At 54.6% G+C, this 23,238-nt stretch overlaps 1 protein-coding gene across 3 annotated transcripts in view; it reads left to right on the top strand.

Annotated features, from left to right (window-relative positions):
* LMF1 (lipase maturation factor 1) overlaps positions 1 to 10,918 on the top strand; it is a 181,113-nt gene extending 170,195 nt beyond the window's left edge. For all 3 annotated transcript variants that reach the window (XM_035339731.1, XM_035339732.1, XM_035339733.1), the window contains one exon: positions 8,462 to 10,918. In XM_035339731.1, the coding sequence (XP_035195622.1) occupies positions 8,462 to 8,636 (175 nt within the window). In that variant the 3' untranslated portion in view covers positions 8,637 to 10,918. The remainder of the gene's footprint in view (positions 1 to 8,461) is intronic.
* The last annotated feature ends 12,320 nt before the right edge of the window (positions 10,919 to 23,238 follow it).

The raw sequence follows: 23,238 nt of genomic DNA, 5'->3' as shown, positions 1-23,238 counted from the left end.
CATCTTCGTAGCGTTTATAGGATAACGGTTGCCTAGAGGACAGAGGGGTACAAGCAGTTCCGATAGCTGTGGCGCAGCATGGATGCTGTGTTGAACACACAGCTATATATATTGTTGAACAGGGTCTTGATTCATGCGGTACCTTGGTTTTACCAAAGCACAGACTCTGTTTTCACTCTTTAGCAGCTAGTTTATAGTAGGAAAAGATCAGGATCCAGTGCTGGTTTTATGTGTCAGCTGCCTTTGCTCTGGCATTAGTTTTGCTTTAAAAGTGTTTCATGGGTCTAGTGTATTTTTGGGTGGCTTAAAATAAAAATAACAATTTACAAATGCTCATTTTGGCTCAAACCAAAGTCCAACACACCATTTAACCCTAGATCCCAGTTTGTTGGTCACGTTTCTGGTTTTAGCGAGCCAAACCCAAATACCTGGTACCTTGGCCCCATCTGTATTTTACCCAGGTGTGAAGGGAAGGGCTGCAAGGATGCAGGACCTGGACCACAGTGGGGTTGCCATTTAGTTACCAATTCCTGTTGTTATTTACACTTTTTTGGCTGTTGTTTGCTGGTAGCACTTCCCTTGCATAGCCTGCATATGGAAACTGGAGCAATCATTTACCTTTTTTTTTTTTTTTTCCCAGTTTTTATGCCCCATCCCAGTTCTGCTGAGTTGACACTTCTGGCATTTGCGGCTGGCACGTTCACAGCAGCTCTGTCAGCTCCTTTGGATCCAGCATTCGTTCTGCTCAGGCGGGCTCGCCTGCCTGGCTAGCTGTGGCTTTTTTCTTTAAATTTAAAAAAATTGCCATTTCTCTGCTGGATTTCAGGCAGTCCCTTGTTGCACTTGGAAGTGGGGTCCCTCCTGCGCCTGCTGAGCCCCATCTGCCCGGGAGAGCTGCCCACAGCCAGGGACACTTCCCTGGGCTCCTGGGCCTGGGAGGGAGCAGAGGCAGCGGTGGGAGATGAGCAGATGAGCAGGACACCCCTGTTTGGATTCAGACCCTGAGCAATATTTAGCGGCGCGCTGCATGCACAGATCCCCAGCACTGGCATTTGCCTTTTTGGTGTTACAATTTCATTTCGGTTGTAAGCAAAAACCTTAAATTTGGGTCCTAACAGTAGCATCTGGAAAGAAGAGCAAATTATAGGGGTGTGGAGCCGTGGTGGTGCCCGGAGGCTGCCCATGAGCCGGCTGCTGCGAGCCTCCAGCGCGGCGCGGTGCCACCTCCCAGCTCTCTGCCGCGCTCCCCTTCGGTAGCTGCCTGGAAAAAGGGCTAATTTTCCTACCAGATCCCCCCCTCCACTCTAAAGGGAATTTTGAGACTTAATTATTTTCATTCCCTGCTAGACTAAATAATTAGGGGAAGGGACTGTTTTCCATAAGAACATTACGCTCCATACTCCACGGAGTTTATTCTGTTAATGGAAACTCTACACCTTAAATAGCCAAGGGACTTTCAAAATGAGTTAATGCCTTCGAAATGAAATTTCTGAGACCAAAGTTTGTAGGTTTCTTTACAACTCTAGAAATTATAGTATTTTTTCAAGTGTGATAAACTTAAAATGAGAAACAGGTGACTGATTAAAAATGAGGGCATTGTTGAGCACCCAGCCTAGCTGAGTGTGAAGCTTTACTTCAAGCAAAGTGATGTTTGTGGAATGTAGATTTACAAAATATTATTGTGCAGCGGATAGTTCATAAAACACCCGCCATCATAAATCTGAATGGTAGGGCTTTGGCTGAGAAATTAATAAGTGTTTAACACACCGTCATGGAAACAGCCTGCAACAACGAAAGAAAACAAAAATCAGGTTTTGCCTACAGAGGGAGGAAAAAAAAAATCTATTTTATTTTTGACCTGAAGTGTTCAGTGTGTCTGATATTAAATCATGTTCACTTAAGGACTTTTATTCCAATTATAGTAGCACTCTGTTGAAAAAGCCCTAGCGTGCAGCTGAAGACCTGGATTTGTCGCTGTGGCGTTATTTACAGAGGCAGCGTTTCCAATTTGATGCTACCTGACCAGGAGGGGCCAGGCCTTAAAATATCTGTTTTTAGCAGCTCTGGCGGCCACAGAAGAGAACCAGAAATCCCCACAGAGCAGGGTGCAGGCGCTGCTCCCTTGGGTGCAGGAGCAAAGTCCTCCCTGCAAGTGTGGGTCAGGGCAGGGTGCCCGTGGGGAGAGGATGGCGTGGGAGGAGGAAGGCTCCGGGACTCAGCCCAGGGGGGTGGTTACAGGCACAGTGAGCATCTGAGGAACTTTTTTAGGGTAAAATACCAAAAGTTTCTTTAAGTTTGTTTTTTAAATAGAACAAACAAACAGGAGACCAACCCAGCACGGGTAGTGGTCATTCTGTAACTATGGAGAGCGATGCTGGAGGAAGGCAGGACATAAAGAATTAGAGAAAGATATGGGCCAGAGAGGGAATGGCATTTCTGCCCTGCAGGGGCTCTCCTCAGGAATCCCTAAGAGGCAGTGAGAGCAGCGCTCACAGGCAGGGGATGCTGCATGGGCACACGAGGCCTTCAAGGTGTGAGCGGAGCTGTGATGATCCCAGGCGGCCCCTCTCAGCCCAGACATTTTTCTCCCGGGACAAGTCTCCCTCCAAGCTCTGATCCCAAAGCCAAGAGAAGTGTTTGCCTTCCCGGCTGTTCAGACAAATGGGCAGGAGCCAACGAAAATTCAGTTTGTCCTCCCCTGGGTCCCTGCTGAGGGCGAGGGACTGCTGCAGGCCGGAGCTGTGCCCGTGCCGAGCCGCGGGAGGGCCCGTCCTGCAGCTCAGGGTTTGCTCGCCTACGTTCTGGGTTCCCGGGATAATCCTTTTGTTCTACATTGATTTGATGAACACTGTGATTTGGCAGAATATGGCTGTGAAAGATTTCTGGGTACCCGTGTGAGCCACGCAGCATCACAGCGTAAGGTGGCTGCAGAAAGCAGCAGGGCCCCAGAGCCTCTCCCACAAGCACTGGTGTCAACCGCACGGAGAAGTAAAACATTTTGTGTGTTTCCCACTGAAAAGATGTTTTGCCAGCATCGAGACCAGGAAGGTGATGGAGTTCTTAGGGGTGAGAAAGTCCAAACACGTTCCTTTGGCTTTCTCATTGGGTTTTATTGCAGTTCCTGTACTAAGAGCAGCACCTGTGCTAAGATAACACCTTTGATTTATCTTCAGCAATACACAGTCTAATATTATCAGAGTGAAATGATTCTGCTCTCCTGGAGGGAGACTTTAAGGAATTTTCTTTTGATTAAAAAAACGTCGTATTTCAGTACTGTCTAGGGGCAGCAGGGCAGAGTTAATGTCACAGCTCTGGGATCTCAGCAGGGCCAGGGCCAGCTTGTGTTTGCTCCATCCCCTGCCACCTGCCGCATACCGACCATTAACCCCTGGTGAAGGTAATGCCTGGCAGTGCTGTAAGCCCTGGGAATATCCGCGTTTCTTTCCCACCAGGTTCACCCTGCTGTCACTGTAGACACAGCCTCTGAGCATCAGTTTTCAACCTGTCAAATGGAGTGAAAAAAATTGTTGCCCTCTCCTGAGAGAGTTTTGCGGATGAGTTGCCCACGAGCTGCTCTGGCTCTGCAGGGCCAGACCTCACAACAGCCTTGCAGAAAAAGAGGTCAGTGACATGGAAAAAAACAAACCCATAGAACTACCCTCATTCTGCAGTGGTTCGTGGGCCAAAGATGAATTTATGGTCGTTGCTGCTAGTGGCAGTGGAATAAGCAAGAAAGGCAATGATGGAGGCTCTGCTAATTTAATGAATTTGTACTTTCCACTGCCACTTGCTCTCTGATTTACAATGAAGTGGGGAACCTCGAGATAAAAAAAAAAAAAAAAAAAAAAAAACACGTTGAAAAGACGACCCGTGTTTTGGTTTCTTTCTTCCCTCTCCCACCCCAGCTCGCCCTGTCAGGCCATTAATTCTAACAGAAAACACCGGGTCTGGTTTTTTCCCTCGAACCCCTCAGCTGTTGCAGGGAGACAGCTGCACCCTCTGGAACTAATTACAGCTGTCTGGGAGATTTAGCCCTCCATCGCAACAACTCCAATATTGCTGCTAATTTTTAACACGTACAGTTGGAAGATGTCATAATAGGCTGATATATGATCGAATCTTAAAAGTGCTACAGTGCAGCTGCTACCGGGCATCTGGTGGGATGAATATATTGATTTAAAAAATAACGCTGATTATTTTTAGCTTCCCTTCCCTCCCCAAGGCTGCAGTCTTGCCCGATGTGGGCGGTGATGGAGGGCACGTGCGTCCCTGGGGGGCGATGGCACATGTGTCCCTGTGCCGTGCCACGTGGGGCTGGCAGGCCTATCTGCCTGGCACGTGGTCCTCTCCTCCCCGCCATCTGCACCGAGATCTGTGGCTCCTCCGGGCACTGCCACCGTGGCTGGGAGGAGCTGGCAAAGGGACGCCCGTGTCGCTTGTCCTGCATCCCGACAGAGGCTGTTGTCATATCAGAGGCAGTTTTCTGTCTCCTGGAGGAGAAACGACTGGCTCGCTTTATCTGATCAAATCCCATTTCTTGCTTCTCAAGTAATTGTTTTGCTCTCGTGTGTCTCATAAGGGACCAAACCTGGACGTTGCTGGTTCAGCTGGATGCTTCCTCCAGGCTGGTCCCCACCTGGCTGTGGCAGTTGTACCCGCTGTGTCCCGCTGGGTCAGGGAGAGCTCCTAGCTTTTGTTCACTCAATAAATCCTGGGAAACTGCTTGCAGCAAGGAATGGCTTTCCTGACCTTCCTGACTGTCTCTGAAACATGAGCATTGCTCGTCCTTCCCCTGGTATGAGGGATCACCTGTGATGTTAGTCTCCTTTTAACATAGATGAAGTCAAGTAGCTTGCTCGTGACCTTCCTCAAGATGCTCACATTTCCCTAGAGCAGCAAGCCGGGTTCCCGCATGCTGGCAGTTTCCAGCAGCCAGAGGAGCCTCAGGGACCTTCGGATCCCTTCCACCACCCAGAAGGTCTTCGCGTGAGCCCTGAGGTTGCAAAAAACACAAGCCATTTTCGATAAGGCAAGCTGCAGCCCGTCCCTCGGTCTGCAGGCAGACACGTCTGTGTGGGTCCCACCTGAGTTACGAGCTGTCCAGGTCTCTGAGCACTGCTCGTAAACCTGCAAGCCCTGCCGGGACGGGCTGCAGGACATTCTGCTCCAGACACCTCTGTACAGGGGCACGCTCGCTCCCCCATGGGACGAGGAGGGAGCAGGTACAGCAAGCTCGCACCGGGAGAGGTTGCAAAAACTGTAACTTTGGAAGCGAGGTACCCTGGTAGATTATAAATGCTGGGATAGCTTGTAAACTCCATGAGCCCTGAAATGAAGGGCTCCAGTGAGTATTAAATTCAGAAACTTACATCAGAGAGGTTCAGAAGGCGAGATTCACGGAGGTCACAAGTCTTCTGCGCTTCTCCTGTAGCCTCCAGCCCTGGGAAGGCACAGAGAGGCCGGGCAGCGGAGGCTCTGCGGTGCCCTCCTTGTGTTTTGGTGCATTTCTGCTCCAGTTGCTCAGCTTTCACACACTGGGGTGAGTGGTTCAGAGCCCAGCAGAGCTCAGCACCACGAACCCCACAGCCCAGTAGCTGTGCAGGTTCCTCCTGCACGGGGCTGGGACCACGCAGCCCAGCAGCGCAGGTGGGATGGGGCTGGGACAGGAGGGTCGCTCAGGTTCGAGACTGGGGGCTCAGGGGGACCTCTCAGGTTTGCTTCGACTCCAAACACAAGGCCCTGAAGCATGCTCAGATAGAAAGGCAAACTTTTTGCCACAAAAATGCAGCTTCAGTTGCGTGTGGTTGCTTTAATGCTCACACGGTTCTAGTTTTACATGCCGATCCCTTTGATAGCAAACATTTTAATAGACAAAGAACATATGGGAAAAATCATACCAAATCAGATGATAGATATCGTTTAATCTGGGCAGGCAAGCCCAGTCAAAAGGGACAAGGAGCTTTTCGTTCCATGGGGTTACTGGGCAGTGCTTGGGTAGGGGAAGGCACTTTGGGGGCCGAGCAGAGTCCTGGGGTCTCCAAGCTGTGCCCAGGGCACTCAGAGAAGTCCTCTGCCCTCCATGCAGTGCACCCCCAACAAGCAAATGGGGCCATAGCCACACAGGGCTTGCAGGTAACTCCTTTGAGCATCCTGCTGGTTTTGTACCGTGGGTGCACGTGGACACTGGAGCACCTGGGAAGTGAAGAAAAGCCCCAAAAGTCCTGGTGGGGCAAGTGGAGTGGGAGAGGAATTGATGTAAAATCAGCCAGCGGCTCGGCCAGTTGTGTCCCATTACCAGGCTGCTTTTGGCAGCCAACTCCATGTCCCCTTCCCCATGTGTCCTGTGCCAGCAGCACAGGGGCTTCTATTTCGATGCCATTTCCCAGGTTTTGGGGAGGAGCTGCTTGTGTGGGTTGCTTCCCTGGTTGGTGCTGGCACCTGCAGATAAGGGCAGCCAAAGCTCTGCTGCTTGCCCCTCTCTAGGCATCCAGAGCTGTCTGGATGAAGCTTTTGGGGTGGTGGATTTGTTCTGTGAATTCAGGAAAGCAATCAAGCAGCACAGCTTTTAAACCTCCTAACTATCTCGGGCGGGAGCCTGCAGGCTGCCCAGACCTGCATAAACCGTGCTGCTCAGTAGTGCTCTAATTATGAACAGGAAATTTTGTGCTCCTGCGAAGTAAACACTGTGGGAGTAACACTTCAGCCCCCGTTTGACTTTTACCAGCCTCAGAAAAGCAGGGAGAGAGGGTATAAAACTGGCCCTGGCAGCAGGGAAGGCGGCAGCTGCAGGGCAGGGTTTGCAGCGCTGAGGTGCGGGTGGCCCTGAGCTGCGGGGGGCTCCCAGGCAGCATCCCCAGGACCCCAAAACCCCGGTGCCTGGATGCTAGATGGGACAAGGGGGCAGAGGAGCAGCCAGGGCCCCGTGGTGTCTGCCCCACCTGCAGCAGGGAAGTGGCTCCTGCTCTCTGGGCCGCTTTGTCAATCAGATTCCTCGGGCTCCTCTTCCCAGCACCTAACTGAGATCTTCCAGGCTGTCCTCAGCACCCCTTAGTTCCTGTACCAGCCACAGTTATGGGATCAGCCCCTTTTCCTGTTTGCCTTTCGTGTATTTGAGGCCCGTTACCTGCCCCCGTTCAGCAGGCAGTGAGGTGGGGTGCCAGGGAGCGTACGGCGTTGGGGGACGATGTTTAAATGCGAGCTGTCCCAGTGCAGCTCCACCTGCGTTAGTCTGGGCTCCCTTGGGGCACCCCGTTAGAGGAGGGTGAAACCCCGAGGTGTTTGCTCTGCTTTCCTTGCAGCCAGGAGACAATCCAGACGCGGATTGTGGCAGGAAGGCAGCAGCCGCCTTCGTGTCTTTTGTTAGCAGAATCGTTCCCGTAGTGCTCATCTGGGTCCCCGTCAAGATTTAAATTGAGATGTCAAGATGTGCTTGCAGCAGACCTTTTAATTGGGCTGCAGTTTTATCAGCCGTCTGCCATCTCTCCTGCTTCCCGTGAGTGCGTTACGAAGGTGAGTGCTAATGGCAGCCGTACAGGAGTCGTCCCTAATTATTTTAGCAGTAGGAGCCAACTCGACGGCGTCCCGAGGTGCAGCCCCAGGAGCGAGCAGCTGCGTGAGCGTGGTGCCCTGCTCAGTAGCAGGGTTTGTATTTTAGTAGTGAAGCAAAGCAGCTTTAAATGAGCATTGACATGACTTTGACATTTTTATATTGTGGGCTATTTTATGAACTTATCCAGCAAATGCGGCGATGCACTCCGCAAGCGGGGACCCCAACGCCGAAGGACCGGGGTGTTACTCCTGCTCTTGTCAGCATGCCCTACATCAAGCGGGACCAAACCTCCCGAACCGAGCGGCATGTTTAGCCTCCGAACGTGTTTGGCGAGGCTGATGAATGCTTCTTTCTGCACTGTTTTAAAATCTCCTTTTCTGTCAACTCCCAGGACGGCCAGAAAACAGATGCGCTCGGAGCCCTGCTAATAAGCGGCGGAGCGAAGGGAACAGCCGCCGGCTGGGGCAGCAGGGCATGGGGGGAGCTGGGGTTGGGCTGTGTACCCACAAGTGTCCTGGGCAGAAATACTCCGTAGTGCTCTCAGGAAAGGAAAAAAATAATTGTTTTATTATTCTCCTTTCAGCTAGGTTGTAGAGGGGTGTGGAGCACAGTGCGGTGGTGGGTAGTGCACGGGGTGGTGGTGGTGTGCCATAAAGGTCTCCTGCCTCACACGTCGCTCCTGAACGGCATTCAGAGGAGCCAGGAAGGCTCCAGCAGTGACAGCCAGCACCGCTGCTGGTGATACAGGGGCTGGGGCTGGAGAAGGCAACAGGGAGGGCGAGCCAGGCTGAGCACGCTGTGGCTCGCTGCTCCGCTTCCCGTGCACTACAAATACGGTCCGACGCCGTCCTGCAGGGCGAGGAGCCCAGCGCCGGTCCCGTCCTGACCACCCTGTGCTTTGTTTCTCCAAAGGTGGATCCGAGGGGAACACTTCAAGTACAAATTCAGCCGACCTGGGGGAACGCACGCCGGCGAGGGGAAGTGGTGGATTCGGAAGAGGATCGGCGCCTACTTCCCCCCCGTCAACCTCCAGGGCCTGAAGAAGTTCTACGAAGACAGGAGCTGGCCGTACCCCGTGCGGGACTGACGGAGCCAGGTCAAGAGAGACTGCCTGGGGAAGAGCGAGAGCCGTCAGCTCCCTTATAAAGCACACTTCTTGCCTCTCTCTGTATTTTTTTACAAATCTTTGTTTACACATATTTTACAGTAGGTTCCCAGCCAACCTGTCCACCTGCTGTTGTGGTCTGGTTTTTCTCATCTTTCTGTTTCTGTCTGTTTGTCTTTCTCTTCATAGCCTTGCCTGATGATGGATTTCTTTTGTCAGGCTGCTCCATTAGAAAATCATCAGCTCTGGAGTGAAGAAAAAGGTGAACAAATACGGAGTCAAGTTAATCTGTCCAATTTGGCACATTCCAGGTTTGCAACAAGTATTTGTGAAGAGGGTTTTTATACCTCTGCCGATGCTGGAATTTCACTTCATTAGATGAAGTTTTGCAGATAAAATTCAAAATGGACCAAAAATTATGAAATGTACTTTTGGGGGAAAGGTTCAGTAAAGGCAAAGTTCCTTTCCCTTTCTCACTGCTGTCTACTTTGCAAACTCTCAGGGCCACATTCAGGTCTCGTGCAGATTTAATTCTGTGCGATTTAAGACACTAGCACAGACGGGGCTCAGCTGAATTTTCTCTGTCCAGCTGAAAGGAGGCTCGGAACACCTTGCTGCTTTCTCTGTCCTTTGCACCAGAGCCCAGTGCTTCTGCCTGTCCACCTTCTGTATTGCTGCTGCTGGAATCACCTTGCAAAATGGGACGTGAAGCTCAGAAATGGCTGGTTGGTGTTCTGCGGCCTGGGCTGTCCGGATCAGTAAGTCGCAGCGGAGGGCAGAAATCCCTGCCCTGCAGTGCAGCGCCACTCGTGGCAGCCCGGCCAACTCGCTGAGCCATCAAAGCTGCTTTATTCCCAATGTACCTGCCCTTACGCTACCCCCTGCACCGCCCTGGCAAGGGCCTGCCCAGCACCACCTGACTGCAGGGCAGTGACCAGGGTGCACCGTGTGTCCCGTGCCCAGAGCTGCTGATCCCTGCAGTGAGCAGGGAGCTGGCTCCAGGGCTAGGAACCCCCCTGAATCCCTCCATCCCCCTCTTTGCTCCAGCACTGATGTTCAGCATCACCCCACAAGGTCCCACCACGTGGGTGTTGCTCGGTGAGCCCCGATCACAGACACAGGAGGAAAATGAGAATATGCAGAGCCTGGATGGCTTCTGGGCGCAGCGGGCAGCTGGCCCAGGTTGGTGCTAAGAACCGATTGCTTGTTAGCACATTTTGCTACAGACATTTCTTCTTGAAGGGAAAAAAAAAGTTCAAAGCAACCTGCATAACGCATAAAATCCCCTCGCCTCGGGGTTGCCTGCAGAAAGCCACAGGTTTGCTGAGGGTCCCAAAATAGCTCACGGCGGAGCTGCCGTGTGGGCTCCGTGCATCGCCAGCGCGGCCCCGAGGACAAGCGCAGCCCTGTGCGGCCCCGCGGTGCCCAGCACACAGCACCCGCGCGCCTGGCCGCTGCTCGGGGCTCAGCCGGGGACAGGGGCTGCTTTCAGGAGGCGGCTGGAGTCACCGAGTCTGCCGCCGGCCCCACCAAGCTCAAACAGGTTTTGTTTTATCGGGCCCTGGCCTGGCCGCGCAGACGCGCTGGGCTTTTTCCTGTTTGCTTAACCTGGGGTTTTATAACTGGCTCTTTCTCTCGGCCCAGAGCCGTGTGTTTGGAGAGCTGGCGGGGTTTGGTGCTGCGGGCGGCTGTGCTCAGGGGGCGGCGAGCATCCTGCGGGGCACGGACACCCGGGGCAGGAGAGGAGCAGCCGCGGGCCGGTCCCACGGGGTCCATGCGGTGCCGTTGGCCTCAGTCCCCCCAGGGGACAGCGGTGGCTTGAGAGCGCACAAAGAGGCGTTCAGCCTTCCAGCTCGGGGTCAGCACAAGCCACAAGTGAAGGGATGAGCATTGATCTGTGCTGAGCCATGAAACGGGTCGGTGCTCGGGGCAGAAACAGCATCCCTCGGTGCCACCGACCACCTGGGAGCTGATGCTGGCCTTGTCCCTGCCCTGTCCCCAGGGCTCATCTGAGCCTGTCCCTTCCCAGCATGAGATGCTCAGCAGCGTGGCCATTTGCAGTTTTGAAGGAAAAATGTGAGAAAGCAGCAGGTAAACCTGTCCTAAATGCCAGCGTGTGGGGGTGACCACACGGGAGGGAGGATGCGGGCACACAAACGCCGTGTCACACGTTCCTCCCTGCCTTCAGACCACATGTACCAAACGGGCACCACCAAGAGTGTATTTCTGGAAGGGGATTAAAGAAAGCAGCTCGTGAATAACCACAGAGAGCCTCACTCATCTTGAATTTTTTCCTAAAAGTGTAAAAAAGGAAGCAGCCACGCCGGTGCAGGCAGCCTGCTGTGGTGTATGCCCTGACGTGGGTGCCCGCCCGCTGGGGACACCGTGGCTCCGGGGACTCACCACGATAATTCCGGTGAGTTCTGGGTGTCACACCACTCGTTTGGTGGCTTTCCTGAGCATCTGAGGCAGGGGTTCCTGCGGGACCATGGGTGCTAAGAGGTGTCTGCCTTTGCCAGAGATTCTCCAGGGTCAGCATGGCCGAGCCCCGTGAGGGCGCACAGATGAGCCACCCCCACGCTCCCCTCTCCCCATGCCAGCACCAGCGGGGAGCTGAGCGTTGCAGCAGGTAAAATCCTGCCCCAGTGCCCGCTGGCTGTTGGCACCAGTGAAAGCTGTGGCCACGGCGGTGCACAGCCCCAGCCTCAGCACCACTGCAACGTGTTGGTGCTCCTGGGCAGCGGCCGGGCGAGTCCCGTGTGTGAGCTGCGTTCGAACCCTGACAAATAGCTTAACTGCAGGGCTTGGAGCAACCTATAGTGCTCTCTGAACCGTAAGTAATGTTTATGACTCAATTGTGTTTCCCTAAATATTTGCCATAATTCAAAACCGATATTCTTAGCGCGTCTTCCTGCAAACAATAGAACATTTTGTTCCCATTACCGTGCGGAAGGACGGGGGTGAGCGCTGCGATGCCGCGACTCGCTCCCAGCATCTCCCTTCCTGGCGTGGCCAGGGGACAGCAAGCAGGCTCTGCCTCAGGGTGATGTAGGGCACTTTGTGCCCATCGAGGTCTGCTGTAGTTAAGGGACCCCCAAAAAGCACCAAGCAGAGGTTAAGGGGCGAAGCTCGGCTGCTGGGGGCTGCCGGAACAGCTGCTGCCTTTGGGGATTCAGCAGCGGAGCCTCCCGTGGAGCATCCCTGTCTGTGCGAGCACAGGAGCTGCCGGCTCTCACCTCACTGCCAGATGTTATCTGAAGCATTTCATGATTTTTTTATCCCGGTTCTCACACAGCTGAAGTTCAGCCCTGGGGCTGGATGCTCTTGCGGGGCCATGGGCAGCCCCAGCTGCTGGGCTCTTGGCAGGGTGCTGGGGCGGGGAGCTCTGTTCTCTCGGGCTTGGCAGGACGATGGAGCCTCCTGTGGATGGGGAACCCGGGGCCTTTGCACCTGCAGCCTGTGGTGGTTGAGCCTGCCCCGTCCCCCTCTGTGCCCCACGGGGGACCAGGCTCCCACCTCGTGCATCTCCCCACAAAGCTGCCTGAGTTAACTCTCCGTTAAAGCTCCGCCAGCCTCGCCGGCTGCTTCCCATCCACGTTCGGCTCTAATGCAAACAAGCTGTCCGGGGCAGGATCCCTGCCGGCCCCGTCCGTCCCGGTGAGTGACGGTGCGAGGGCGCAGCGGGGCCGGGGGAGCGCGGCCGCGTGTCCCGCGGGGACGGAGCCCCTCTGCGCCGCGGCCGCTCGCGGGCTGCTCACCGGCAGCTCACGGGGTGCCTCCCCCCCGCCCCGCTTTAATTAATTTCTTTTGGTTTCCAACCTCTGGGTCAGGGATAATGGAACCCAGACCGTCATTTACATTCCTGTTTGTTGTGCGTGGGGCTGCTTAAGCTTTTTTCTTTTCCCTTTTTTTTTAAATCTGAAATTCTCGCTCCACTCCGGAGCGCTGGCTGGAAGATAATATACATTCAAAGGCAGCGAGGAAGGTGCACGCAGGGAATTCAATTAGAAACGTTTCCCTGGGACAAAAATTTTAAAAAGAAAAGGAACAATTATTTTGAGGGGGTTAGGAAATCAGAACCACATTGTGTTATCTGTTGACTGGAAGTTTTCTTGGAGAGGTTTTTGTTTTGTTTTTTTTTTTTCTCTGAGCTATGCACTGGACATAAAACTTTGTGGCGTTCCCAAATCAATGCCCCATAAATCCATTTGAAAGATAACTCTGTCTGAGGCCTGCTCCTGCCAAGTCCCTCTCCCTCGGATGTTGCTGAGGATGGGAAGGGGACACCCACCGCGCACCAGCGGGGGGAATTAGGGTCTGGACATAAACCACGGCAGCTCCCCGGCGCAGGGTGTGGGTCTGTCAGTCAGAACAGCCCCTGGCTTCCCCCCTGTGACAACTTTGTTATGTTTTCTGTGCTCTCCCAGCCCACGCCCTGATCCGGAGTCAGATCTAATCCCACTCCTTCCTCCTGTTCCTTCTTGATGTCCAAAGAGGTCTCAAAGCCGCTGGTGACGAGGTCAGGGTGCTGCTGCGTGCCTGCCCCGTCCCGGGACTCCCAGGCTCCCACTGCAGCCACAGCCATCCCAGCAGACACAGGCAGGTCAAAGTACGCAGCTTTTCTTTTTCTTTTTTTTAAAAAAAAAAAAAAAAAAAAAAAAAAGTGTCTGACTTGTGGGTTATTAGGAACGCATCTTCCACAGAGGCAATCCTGTGTGCGTGCACCCTGCGTGGAGCACTGGGGAGCCGCGCACCTCCTGCCCTCCCTGGCCCAGCTGCATTGCTGTGCCAGGGCTGTCTGTCTGCCTGTCTGTCTGTCTGCCTGTCTGCCTGCCTGTCTGCCTGTCTGCCTGTCTGTCTGTCTGCCTGTCTGCCTGTCTGTCTGCCTGTCTGTCTGCCTGTCTGCCTGTCTGTCTGCCTGTCTGTCTGTCTGCCTGTCTGTCTGTCTGCCTGTCTGTGAGGACAGGTGGCACTCTTGGACCCCGAGGAGATGGGTGAGTGCCATCAGGAGGGCTGGGGCAGGTGAGCGCTGTGTCCAGCACCCCCTCCGTGGGTGACACGAGCCTGCTGACATGCTGGTGGTGTTTTTTAGGATTGGATCAGCTTTTTTTTTTTTTTTTTTTTTTCCTTTTTGCCAAAATTACAGAGTTTTGAAAGCACAAGACCCCCGGCAAGCACAGCTGGGCTTCTATTTCCACCCATTGGCGGTGTTGGGTCCTGCAGCCTTGTCCAGGCTGCTCACCCCAAAAAGGGAACCGGGCTGTTCTCATCCCACTGTAAATGCCTGTTCCTGTTGTGGCTGCTGGAGAACACAAGTTGAATACACACGGGCAGGTGGAATTTAGTTCCCTCTTGTACACAGGGAAAGGCTAAATCAATCCGTACTTGGGTAATTTGGGAAAACCCAGCAGTGGGCTTTCAGAGCAAGCTGAAGGTGTCCGGGCCAAGGGGACAGTGGGGTAGGAGGCTGCATCAGGCCACTCAGGATCCCCAGAGGGGCCGAGCCCTTTGGTTGCGTTATTGCTTTCCCTGCCCTGTGAGGCTTTGGCTTGGACTTCACTGAATATAAAGTTGCAAGGGCTTTCAAGTTTTTATAGGTATCTCCCTGTCTCCAAGCCCTGCAGGAGAGCTGTCTTCTGGAGGCAAGATGAAAACCTGCGCCGTGTGTTAACACGCAGCATTTCGCCTCCCACAGGAATTTAAGACAGCTGGAAAATCTTTAGTGATGGATTTATATTTTGAAGTTGTTTCCAAACATAGGAAGGGTCGCTGTAAGAGAGCTGAGCTTTCTGCGGGGATTAGCGGTAGCAAGGTGATGTGAAATAGAAATGCTTTGTGCTGCCCGTGAAGGCAGGGTGGGTTCTGTTGCAGGAGCGCGGGGAGGCTCCTGACTCCATCACCCTTACGGTGCTCGGTGGACCCTTGGAGAACTTCTGCCCCCCTCCAAAGCCCCTCAAACTAACACCCTTCCTTTAAAAAGGACCTCCAGGGTTGGTCTAAAACTAGGACTGGGGCAAGAAGTCCTTCCTCTCGTTTGATTTTTCAGGATTCCTCCGGGTCGTACTTGGAGATCTTGCTCTGCGTGCGCTCGAGCAGCGCGTGGGGCCGCGGCTCGGCAGCAGGGCCGGCAGCGAGTGCTCGTGCGGGATTCACCGGGCAGCCCTGCTCATACCTGGCCTAGCAGCACCGTGCACCAGCCGGGGACCTCCTCGCCCCTGGAGCATTCCTAAGCTGTGCTTGTTTGTCGCGAAGTAGCCAAGCTTCAGTCTGTGAGTTCCCGTAGATGTCTCGGTGTGCCGTCCCCACCTGGAGCTGCTTTGAGAAGCTGGCTTCGCTTTAACACATATTAAAGGAAAGAGCTTTTTTCCTTCCCAGTAGATTAAGTTTGGCTAAACAATTCAGTGTGAACTGCTGGGCATGAGGCAGAAACCTGTAGGCTAAATTACCCAGCTGCTATAAGTTTAGGCCAGCATGGGATGAATTTCAGGATCGTATATTAGTTTTCATTTAATCTGATTATTCTGGGCTGGAGTTCCTGGAGGGTCTTCAGGTTATTGTCAGTCAAAAGAATCTTTAAAAGCTTCCATTTGCACTAAACTTTTCCCATTAGAAGTCTATTTTCATTATGGATCAATTTTTATTTTAATGAAAAAATTATTCCCCTCCTTTTTTTTCCCTTTTTTTTTTTTTTTTCCAGATGGGTTAAAAATGAAGCGGTTGCTTCACTGCTTTGTGTCAGATGTGCAGCCAGGGGGGGACTGGCGAGGTCCAGGCACGGAGGGGTTGGCGGGGTCTTGCCAATCAAAATGCCATTTTCCTCTTCGGGCGAGGATCTGGCGTGGCTGAAGGACCTGGGGCGGGCGAGGCAGAAAACCCAGAGCCCCCCCGCAGCCCCCGGGAGGGCAGCCCCATCCCTGCGTGCAGGGCGAGTGGATCCCTCACCGCTTCGTGGAGAGAACCCACTCAGGGCTTGCCCTTGGGATTTTAGTTAAAAAAGCAACGTGGAGGTTTCCAGAAATAAACCCCAAAGCCGTGTCCTCTGTTTATGCGGGATTTCGCATTGGAGGTGCCAGCCCAAACCCTGTGTCCCCGCGCTGCTCCAGGTGGCAGTCCCTGCACTGAGCCGTTTGGGGCCAGGGCCACGTGAGGCTCTGTGGGGACACGATGCTGTCTCCATGTCCTGGTGCCAGAACCACTCAGCCGTGGCACACTTTGCAGGGGGGCGATGGGGAGGAGGGAGCTGAGCTGCCGAGCCGCACGTCCCAGCCAGGCACCCTGCAGGTCCCCCCGTGGTGCTGGGGTTTTGTGCCCCCTCCGCCTCCTGCACCTGGGCAGCCCTTGCTTGCTGGGGACAGCCCCGAGCATGTGGCATTGGCACTGCCGGAGATGGACCGTGCTCCAGCCGTGCCTCAGTTTCCCTTTATACAACAGAGGAGACTTCGTGCTCCCCAGAAATAATGCAGATGCAGGTCTGGTTCTGTCTGGGGGAATTTCTGGGCTGCTCTCTTAGCAGCAGAGCCTTCCTCCAGCCAACCACCCTCTCCAGCCGACAGCCCCCAACTCCCCCATCCTCCACAGCCTCCCGTTTCTTCCTCCCCAGAGCAGGCATTTGGGAGCAGCTCTGCAGCAGCCAGGGGATGCTGCCATGCCCTGCACGGCGTTTAGTCGGGGGGCTTTCCCCTCTCCCCCTGCACGGAGGAGCCTGCTTCCTCCGCGGTAGCTGCTCTGGATAGGATTGCACGTTGCTGAGCTTTTCCGTGTGTGTAACTGTTGCTGAGACAATTACGTTAAAATCACACCACCTGCAAGCAGTTAGTTAGAATAATAAATAAGTGATAGATTATCAAATAAAGTGTTCGCTTCAGATGAGGTCATCCTAGCACCATGTCGCGGGTCTCGGAGGGTTTGCAGGCTGCTTTCCTGCCGCTGATCAGCTAACTAGCTCTTGTATCAGTCAATAAAAAACTTGTAGAGATTAAAGAATCAATTAGGCATTAGCCAAAGGGGCAAAAGCATAACCCAAACATGCTGATAAAATCCAGTAGGTGATTATGGGAACGGTTCCTATTTCATTTTACTTTAGGAAGAAATAATTGCTCGTTATAGAGCATGGAGCGGCCTGGCCTGGATTCTTTTCCAGCTTTATAGGGAAGCAGGAGGAAATCCCGGTGCTGGGCTGACAAACGCGGAGGCATGCCATGCGCTGGGGCTCAATGCGTGGCTTTTGGTGCGTGCTTTGAGGAATGGCATTTTAGCCCCAAAAAGGGAGATGGGGGAGCCTGAGCTGTTGTTTGCCACAGCCTCACCTGGGGAGATTTCTGCCCCAGCCAGAAAATTGCCTGCTGAAGACAAAGGGCCATGGGCACACGTTTGCAAATGCATTTCTGGACCCAAGCAGTGCTGACGCCCACCAATGGGCTGCACCCTGCAAGGCACAGGAGCAGGTACGTTCACAGGTACCACACCTGGCAGATGTCTGCTGTGGGTACACGCACAAACTTGGACTGGCCAACTAAAATCTGATCAGCTGAAAAAGCATTTAGGGCTGCATATATTCCAGCCCTTTCCAATATTTCCCACGTGGCCTTCCATTTTCCATCGAAACGCATCTGCAGCGCCAGCTCTGGTCTGGGCGGCTCGTGGGGCGACCCGGGCTGTCTCGCAGCGGGGCTGTGCAATGTCACGTTTTACTAATTCCTGCTAACATTTATTAACTGTTAGTCCAGTGCAAAGCCTTACCTCATTCTAGGGCTCTGCGTACCGGCCAAGGATAGGGAGCAAAGGCGTGGGGATGCAAAGGCGATGGGCTGCTCCCATCAAGGGCAGCCTTCCGTTTGAAGCGGTGCAGCTTCCCGGACAGGGGCTGCTCTGCCCTCCTGCTCTGCCCTCCCCTGCTCTTCCAGGATCTTGCTCCGCATGGCTCCGGGTTTCACGCCGCAGGAATCCCCAAGGAACCCAGCTGGCTGCCTGCCCAACCACCCTGCTCTCCCAGCACAGGTGAGCGTGGGGACAGCCGGTGAGGCTGTCGCATTTCATCTCTCCGCACACCTGTGTGGCAGGTGAGACGGGGAATTTGTTTTTCCCTTTTTTTCCCCCCTGTTTTACAGTTCATGTACCACCAGGCCATGCTGTGGCTGCAGGCAGATTGCTTCAGGTCACTTTGTTTTAGGAACATGGGGGACTTTACCCCAGCTTTGTTGGGGAGCTTGGGGCAGAGCTGTGCCATGGGGCACGTGCACGAGGCTAGGGCATTGCCTGGCCTGCATTCTTCCACATTCACAATCAATAAATAAATAAAGCCCGGAGCTGCAGGGCTGGCTCCCCAGCCGGTGCAATGCTGTGCGGCTCGTGCTGGAGCTCGTCTTGCCCGGCTGCAGGGCGGCCGCTGCCGCCCAGGGTTGGGTTTCCACTGCAGGGGAAAAAAGAGCCCGATCCTTGCTCGGGGGCTGCGTGGCTAATCCCCTGTTTATTCTCCGTCTAGCCCAGACGCCCACGCTGTCCCGAGCTTTTGTGTTCCGTAACAAGGTCCAGAGTAAAAAGATACCTCTGCGGCAGCTGCCTGCTGCTCCTGGGGCCGGCGCTGCTCCGCTTGGCCGCAACGCTGAGCTTTTATTTCACCTACGGTGCTGCACGGACAGCGAAAGGAGTGCAGGAAGGCTCGGTGGCTGCTGACCTTACCTATGCTGCGTGGGCAGTCCCCTGTGCTGTCCCTGAGCTGGTGCATTTCAGTGCTAAACTGGTCTTTGTCTCCTGGGGCAACTTCAGTGCCAAGTGCTGTTCTGGAGCTGGGGAAAGTGGGGTGTAAGGGGGAAAGTGGGACCTCCACGCTGCAGCTTATAGACCCCGTTACGCTGCCAAGAAAGTGTTGAAAGATGCAAAACTCTAATAAAAATAATAATAATAATGATAAAAGCTATCAGTGCTGACATCCTAAGGGAGATAAATATACTTTGGAAATAAAATCAGTAAGTGTTCTCATCACTTGGAATAAAATAACCATTTAAAAGGCTGAGATGATTTTGAAACCTTTAAATAAATTCAGAGGGGACTGAATGAATTTAAATGACTTCAGTCTCTGAGATGGTTTTGCAAGACCCCAGATGCTGTGTGAGGGCCCTGGGCACCGTGTCCTGTGGGTACCCCCCTGCTTCAAGGCAAAACGTGCCCATAGCCCGCGTGGCAGAGCCACCCAATGCCACCCAGGCAGGGCAACAGGGGGACTTTTCAAATAGGTGTTTTTCCAATTAATAATTTGCTTTGAGGGTGTTTTCTGCAGCTATGCTGGACACCGTGCTGGGCTCACAGCACCCTCCCGACACAGCCCTGCTCATAGGGCACGCATCAGCCACCGGGGTTTGCTTCTTGAGCTGGAACCAGAGGCTAAGAGCTGACGCTGGAAAAGACAGAAAGGATATCAGAGGGATTCTCATCCTTGAAAAAGTTGCTGCTTTTCATAAGCAGCTTCTCCCCGTCTCCAGGAAGGCCTTTGGTGAGCCCACGCCATGCGAGCCCTCTGCAAACCTGCCCGTTTGTGGGGCGGGAGGTGCCCGTCGCAAGGCCAGCGCGGACAGCTGGGTCGGCTCCTTGGGAGACCCCAGCACCCCTTCCCACTCGCTCCCCTCCTCTCATTAATTGCGTTTTCTGTCCCTTTGTGGCGCGGGCGCGGCGGCTCGAGCGTGCAGCTGTGCGCCCGGCGCGGAGCAGCCATCTGCAGCGCCCGCGCCCGCCCTGGAAGAAAGCCTCGCAGCTGCGCTCGCCTGGTACCGGCGGTACCCGGACGAGGTCATTCATCACCAGGAGCCCGGGCAAGGAAGCTTGGCAGGGAAGAGGAGGACAGCAACCACAGGAGGCAAATTTTAAAAATACTGAGCGGACGGCAGTTGTATCCGCAGCCTGAGCTCGTTTCCTCTCGCTGTTCGAGACGGGCGGCGATGCTCCCCGCCGGGGCTGGAAGCGCCCTTTGTGTCCTGCCTGGGATGGAGCAGCCCCGGCGCGGCTCCGTGGAGGAGCAACGAGCCAAGGCTGGGGCCAGCTGTGCCCTGAGAGGTGGCAGTGGGTGGTGGGATGGGTGTCCCCTCCCCACGAGAAGCGTGGAAATGGGGAATGAACAGCTCGGTCCCAAGGGCAGCACATTGGGTTATGCTGGGAGGGTGCCTTCCTTGGTGCCCTCACTGACATCCTTCCTTGATGCCTTGCCCCGGTCTCTAGACAAACATACTGTAACAGGAGAGAGCAAAATGTGTGAGCTGAGCCCCGCATGTACTCAGGTGCACCAGTCCCACTGGCTCTGGCTGGGTGAAATGCTGCAGAAGGCTCCGAGCCCTGAGGCTCTCCCGCAGCAGCTGCAGGTCCCCCCCCAGCACCCGTTAGCAGCACGGCTGGCTGGGAGAGCGACACGGCGATGAGCCGAGGTCCTGGGCTGGGGAGCTCACGGCCACCCCCTGGGCTTCCTCCCTGGCCACTACTCGGCCTAGCAGGGGAGCCCACAGACACCCAGCGGTGATGCCCACTGCAGCTCTGATGTTGTTTCTGGTCTTCTTGGCCCCCAGGTCACTGGAGAGGAGGGTTGGTATCAGGAGCTGTGTGAGAACCGTGAGTGACCACCCCAAAAGAGCATCTGCAGGACCCTGATGTGCTCCGATGGACACGGGGTGCCACTGCTGGACCCTTCGGTGGCGACGGCTTCACTCGGGTAAGATGGGACACGGTCACCTTCCTAGCAGAAAGAGGTGAGACCAGGGGAGCACGGTGCTTGTCCCCAAGGGGGACCAGGGGACGGGGTGCTCGGGGGCACCCACGGAGCAGAGAGAGCAGCAAGACCTTGTCCAGCAATGCGCATCACAACTGGTTGTCTCTCTGTGGGATGCCCTGTTCTTTCCTGTTTACTTGTTATTTTGGAAATGGAACAATAAATAATTTATCGCTGATCGGTTGGCACGCATCCGACTTGTCAGTTAAGTTGATTTTAACTGGCCAAGTGTCAGGGCAAAAGGCCAGGAACGCTGTGTTAGGGAACAGTCAACAGCACAATTATAAGATTAACACCTTGTTTAGTGGTCAGATACTGTCGAGTGGTAAAAGATTGCTCCGGTTCGTCTCTATAGAGCATCGCTCACAAATTACCTTATTAAGCAGGATCTTGCTCGCGGTCGGCTCCCTGCACCTGTGTCCTCAGATATTTCCATTCATGCTGGAGAGGAGGCCAGCACTGCCGGGGCTGCTGGGGGCTGCGCAGCTGCGGCAGCATTATTCGCTCTTAGCATATTTGCATATCAATGAGACCCTGATTAATATTTAAAGAGCCAGCTGTCCGAGCCACCTATGAAAGAAAAAAAGCTCTGTTAGTGTTTTATCTATTTTTTTTTTTTAGGGATAACACTTACTGCCCTTTATCAAGTACGCTTCATTTTTAACCCCCCCCCCTTTTTTTTTTATTAAAAAAAAAAAAATGCCAGGGGAAAAAAAATATATGAAACGCCATTAAGGAGTTATCAGTGAATTAGTTGTGCTGCTCTCAATGCGTCTCAGTGCCTTTGTGCCGCGGTTGCAGCTGCATGGCGCAGGTTTGCAGGGGCCGCGGGGCCGCGGGGCGCCCATGGGAACTGCGGCTGGGGGCAGCTCCGGGCGAGCGCGGGGGCTCGGTAGCGGGTGGCAGGGCAGGGGCTGCCTGGCCTTGCCGGGTGCCTTTTCTCACCCTGGGTTCCCCTCGCTGCCGTGGCAGAGCCATCGCTGGCGTCGCCGCGCCCCAGCCGTCCTCACCTGCGGGCACTCGAAATGCTCCTGCCACTGGGGACTCGTTGGGGCGGGCTGGGGGATCCTTGGGGTGGGCTGGGGGCTCACGGGGGTGGGCTGGGAGCACAGAGCCATCCTGTTCATGCCACGTGCACCTCGTGCTCACTGTGGCCACGTGGCTGATGGCAGCCGGTGCGGGCACGGTGAGCGCGGTGACGGGCGCTGGTTTGCGCTCCACCAAAAATCGGCTACGGGAAAGGAGCAGGACACAAAGGAACGGCCCGAGCAGGCTAATCAGTTGAAATGCCAGCGAAAAACTGAGGCTTGGTATTTTCTGTGCCTTCTCAGCGCTGTTAATCGTCAGGCCTTTTTGTTTCCCTGCTTAAAAAGCTGTCATTTTAATAGGCTATTCTCTTGCCATTTTTTTCCTTGCGCGTTTGTCAATAATCCTCAAACAGCGGAAGCTTTGTTATCCCAACTAATTGGAGTCAAGTAGGGCTCTGATAAAAGATTTTTCGTGACCGAGCCCTGGGAAAAATGCAAAAGGATTTTAATTTTCAATAAAATATGCAGATAAGTAGAAATTAGCAGTGGGGAAGGGGGTCTGGAGGCTGCGTGAATAATGGTGCTGCTCAGACGGTCGCGGCTCGAGGGACTTAATGAGGACTTCAGCAGGTTGTTTGCATTGCTGCCGGCTCCGCAGGGCAGGCAGGGACCGGGGGGATCAGTATGTGGACCCCGTCGGGATGGCAGCGTCTCCCCGCACCTGCCCGGCAGCCACCACCCTCCTGGCTGCACTTCCCGAGGGAAATGGATGGCTCGGGAACTTTTTTATTTTTTGCAGTATTTTTTGCAGAGGTGGAGCTTATCTGGCAGGTTGCATCCAGCTGCAGCTGGTGTAGAAATATTTCAGGTCGTGCTTTGTTATTTTTGCACACGAATGAGGGAAATTGGGGCCTCTCATAGGATGGCATCGCGGCGGGACATGGGCAGCTCCCCATACAGGCACGCGTTCAGCCGTGGCCATTTCCCACCGCAGGCACAGGCTTTGGGTGGGATGCACGGGGGCTCACTGCTCACTGCCTCCCCCCTGCAAGCACCATGTGAGGGCTCCGTCCCGCCTCTCCCAGAAGCTCAGAGCACTTTTTAGGATGATTTGGCACAACTGATGCCTCCCAGCAGATGCGCCCCATCCCGCTGGGATGTGCTCAGCCCGGGGCAGGAGGCAGCCGCACGCAGCCGCTGGGGAGAGCAGGAAGGAGCCGGTGGCCCCGTGGCCGGCTGAGGACGCGGGGAGCAGCCCCCCCGCTGCCAGCAGCCCGCGCGGGGGGCTCACAGAGGGCCCTGGGGGGAGCACAGCTGAGCCGTCACCTGTTGGAGCTCAGACGGCTGCAGCTGCACCCGGCCGCTTTGAACCCGCTGGATTAGGCAGACAAGAGTGCCCCGCACGCACTTGTGCTCCGCATGCCAATGCCTTCCTCCTCCTCCTCCTCCTCCTCCTCCTCCTCCTCCTCCCAGTACCAGCATGCTGCTGGAGCTGGCGCACGCCCACAGCCTCCCCGACCCAAAGTCTCGTCCGTGTCAGAGCAGCAGCAGTGTCTGTAGTTGAGATGATTTCACAAAATGCACTGTGCCTGGGGAGCACATCATGCAGACATCACGTCCAGCGTCCGCATCGAGCCTCTCTTTTGTTTTTGGCCCCAAAGCGAGCAAAACGCGGTGTTTCCAGGAAAGGCTGATGGCTCAGCTGGCCGGGAACCCACCGCCACTGTCTGCATGGTACGTAGGTAAAATCATGGGAAAACTGGGAGAAAGAAAAATGAACATTTTAACTTTGGGAGAGCCAGCATCT

Source organism: Oxyura jamaicensis, chromosome 14 (assembly GCF_011077185.1).
Source record: "Oxyura jamaicensis isolate SHBP4307 breed ruddy duck chromosome 14, BPBGC_Ojam_1.0, whole genome shotgun sequence".
Lineage (NCBI taxonomy): Eukaryota > Metazoa > Chordata > Aves > Anseriformes > Anatidae > Oxyura > Oxyura jamaicensis.
Note: the sequence above shows the minus strand (reverse complement) of the source record. Positions and strands in the feature narration are given on the sequence as shown.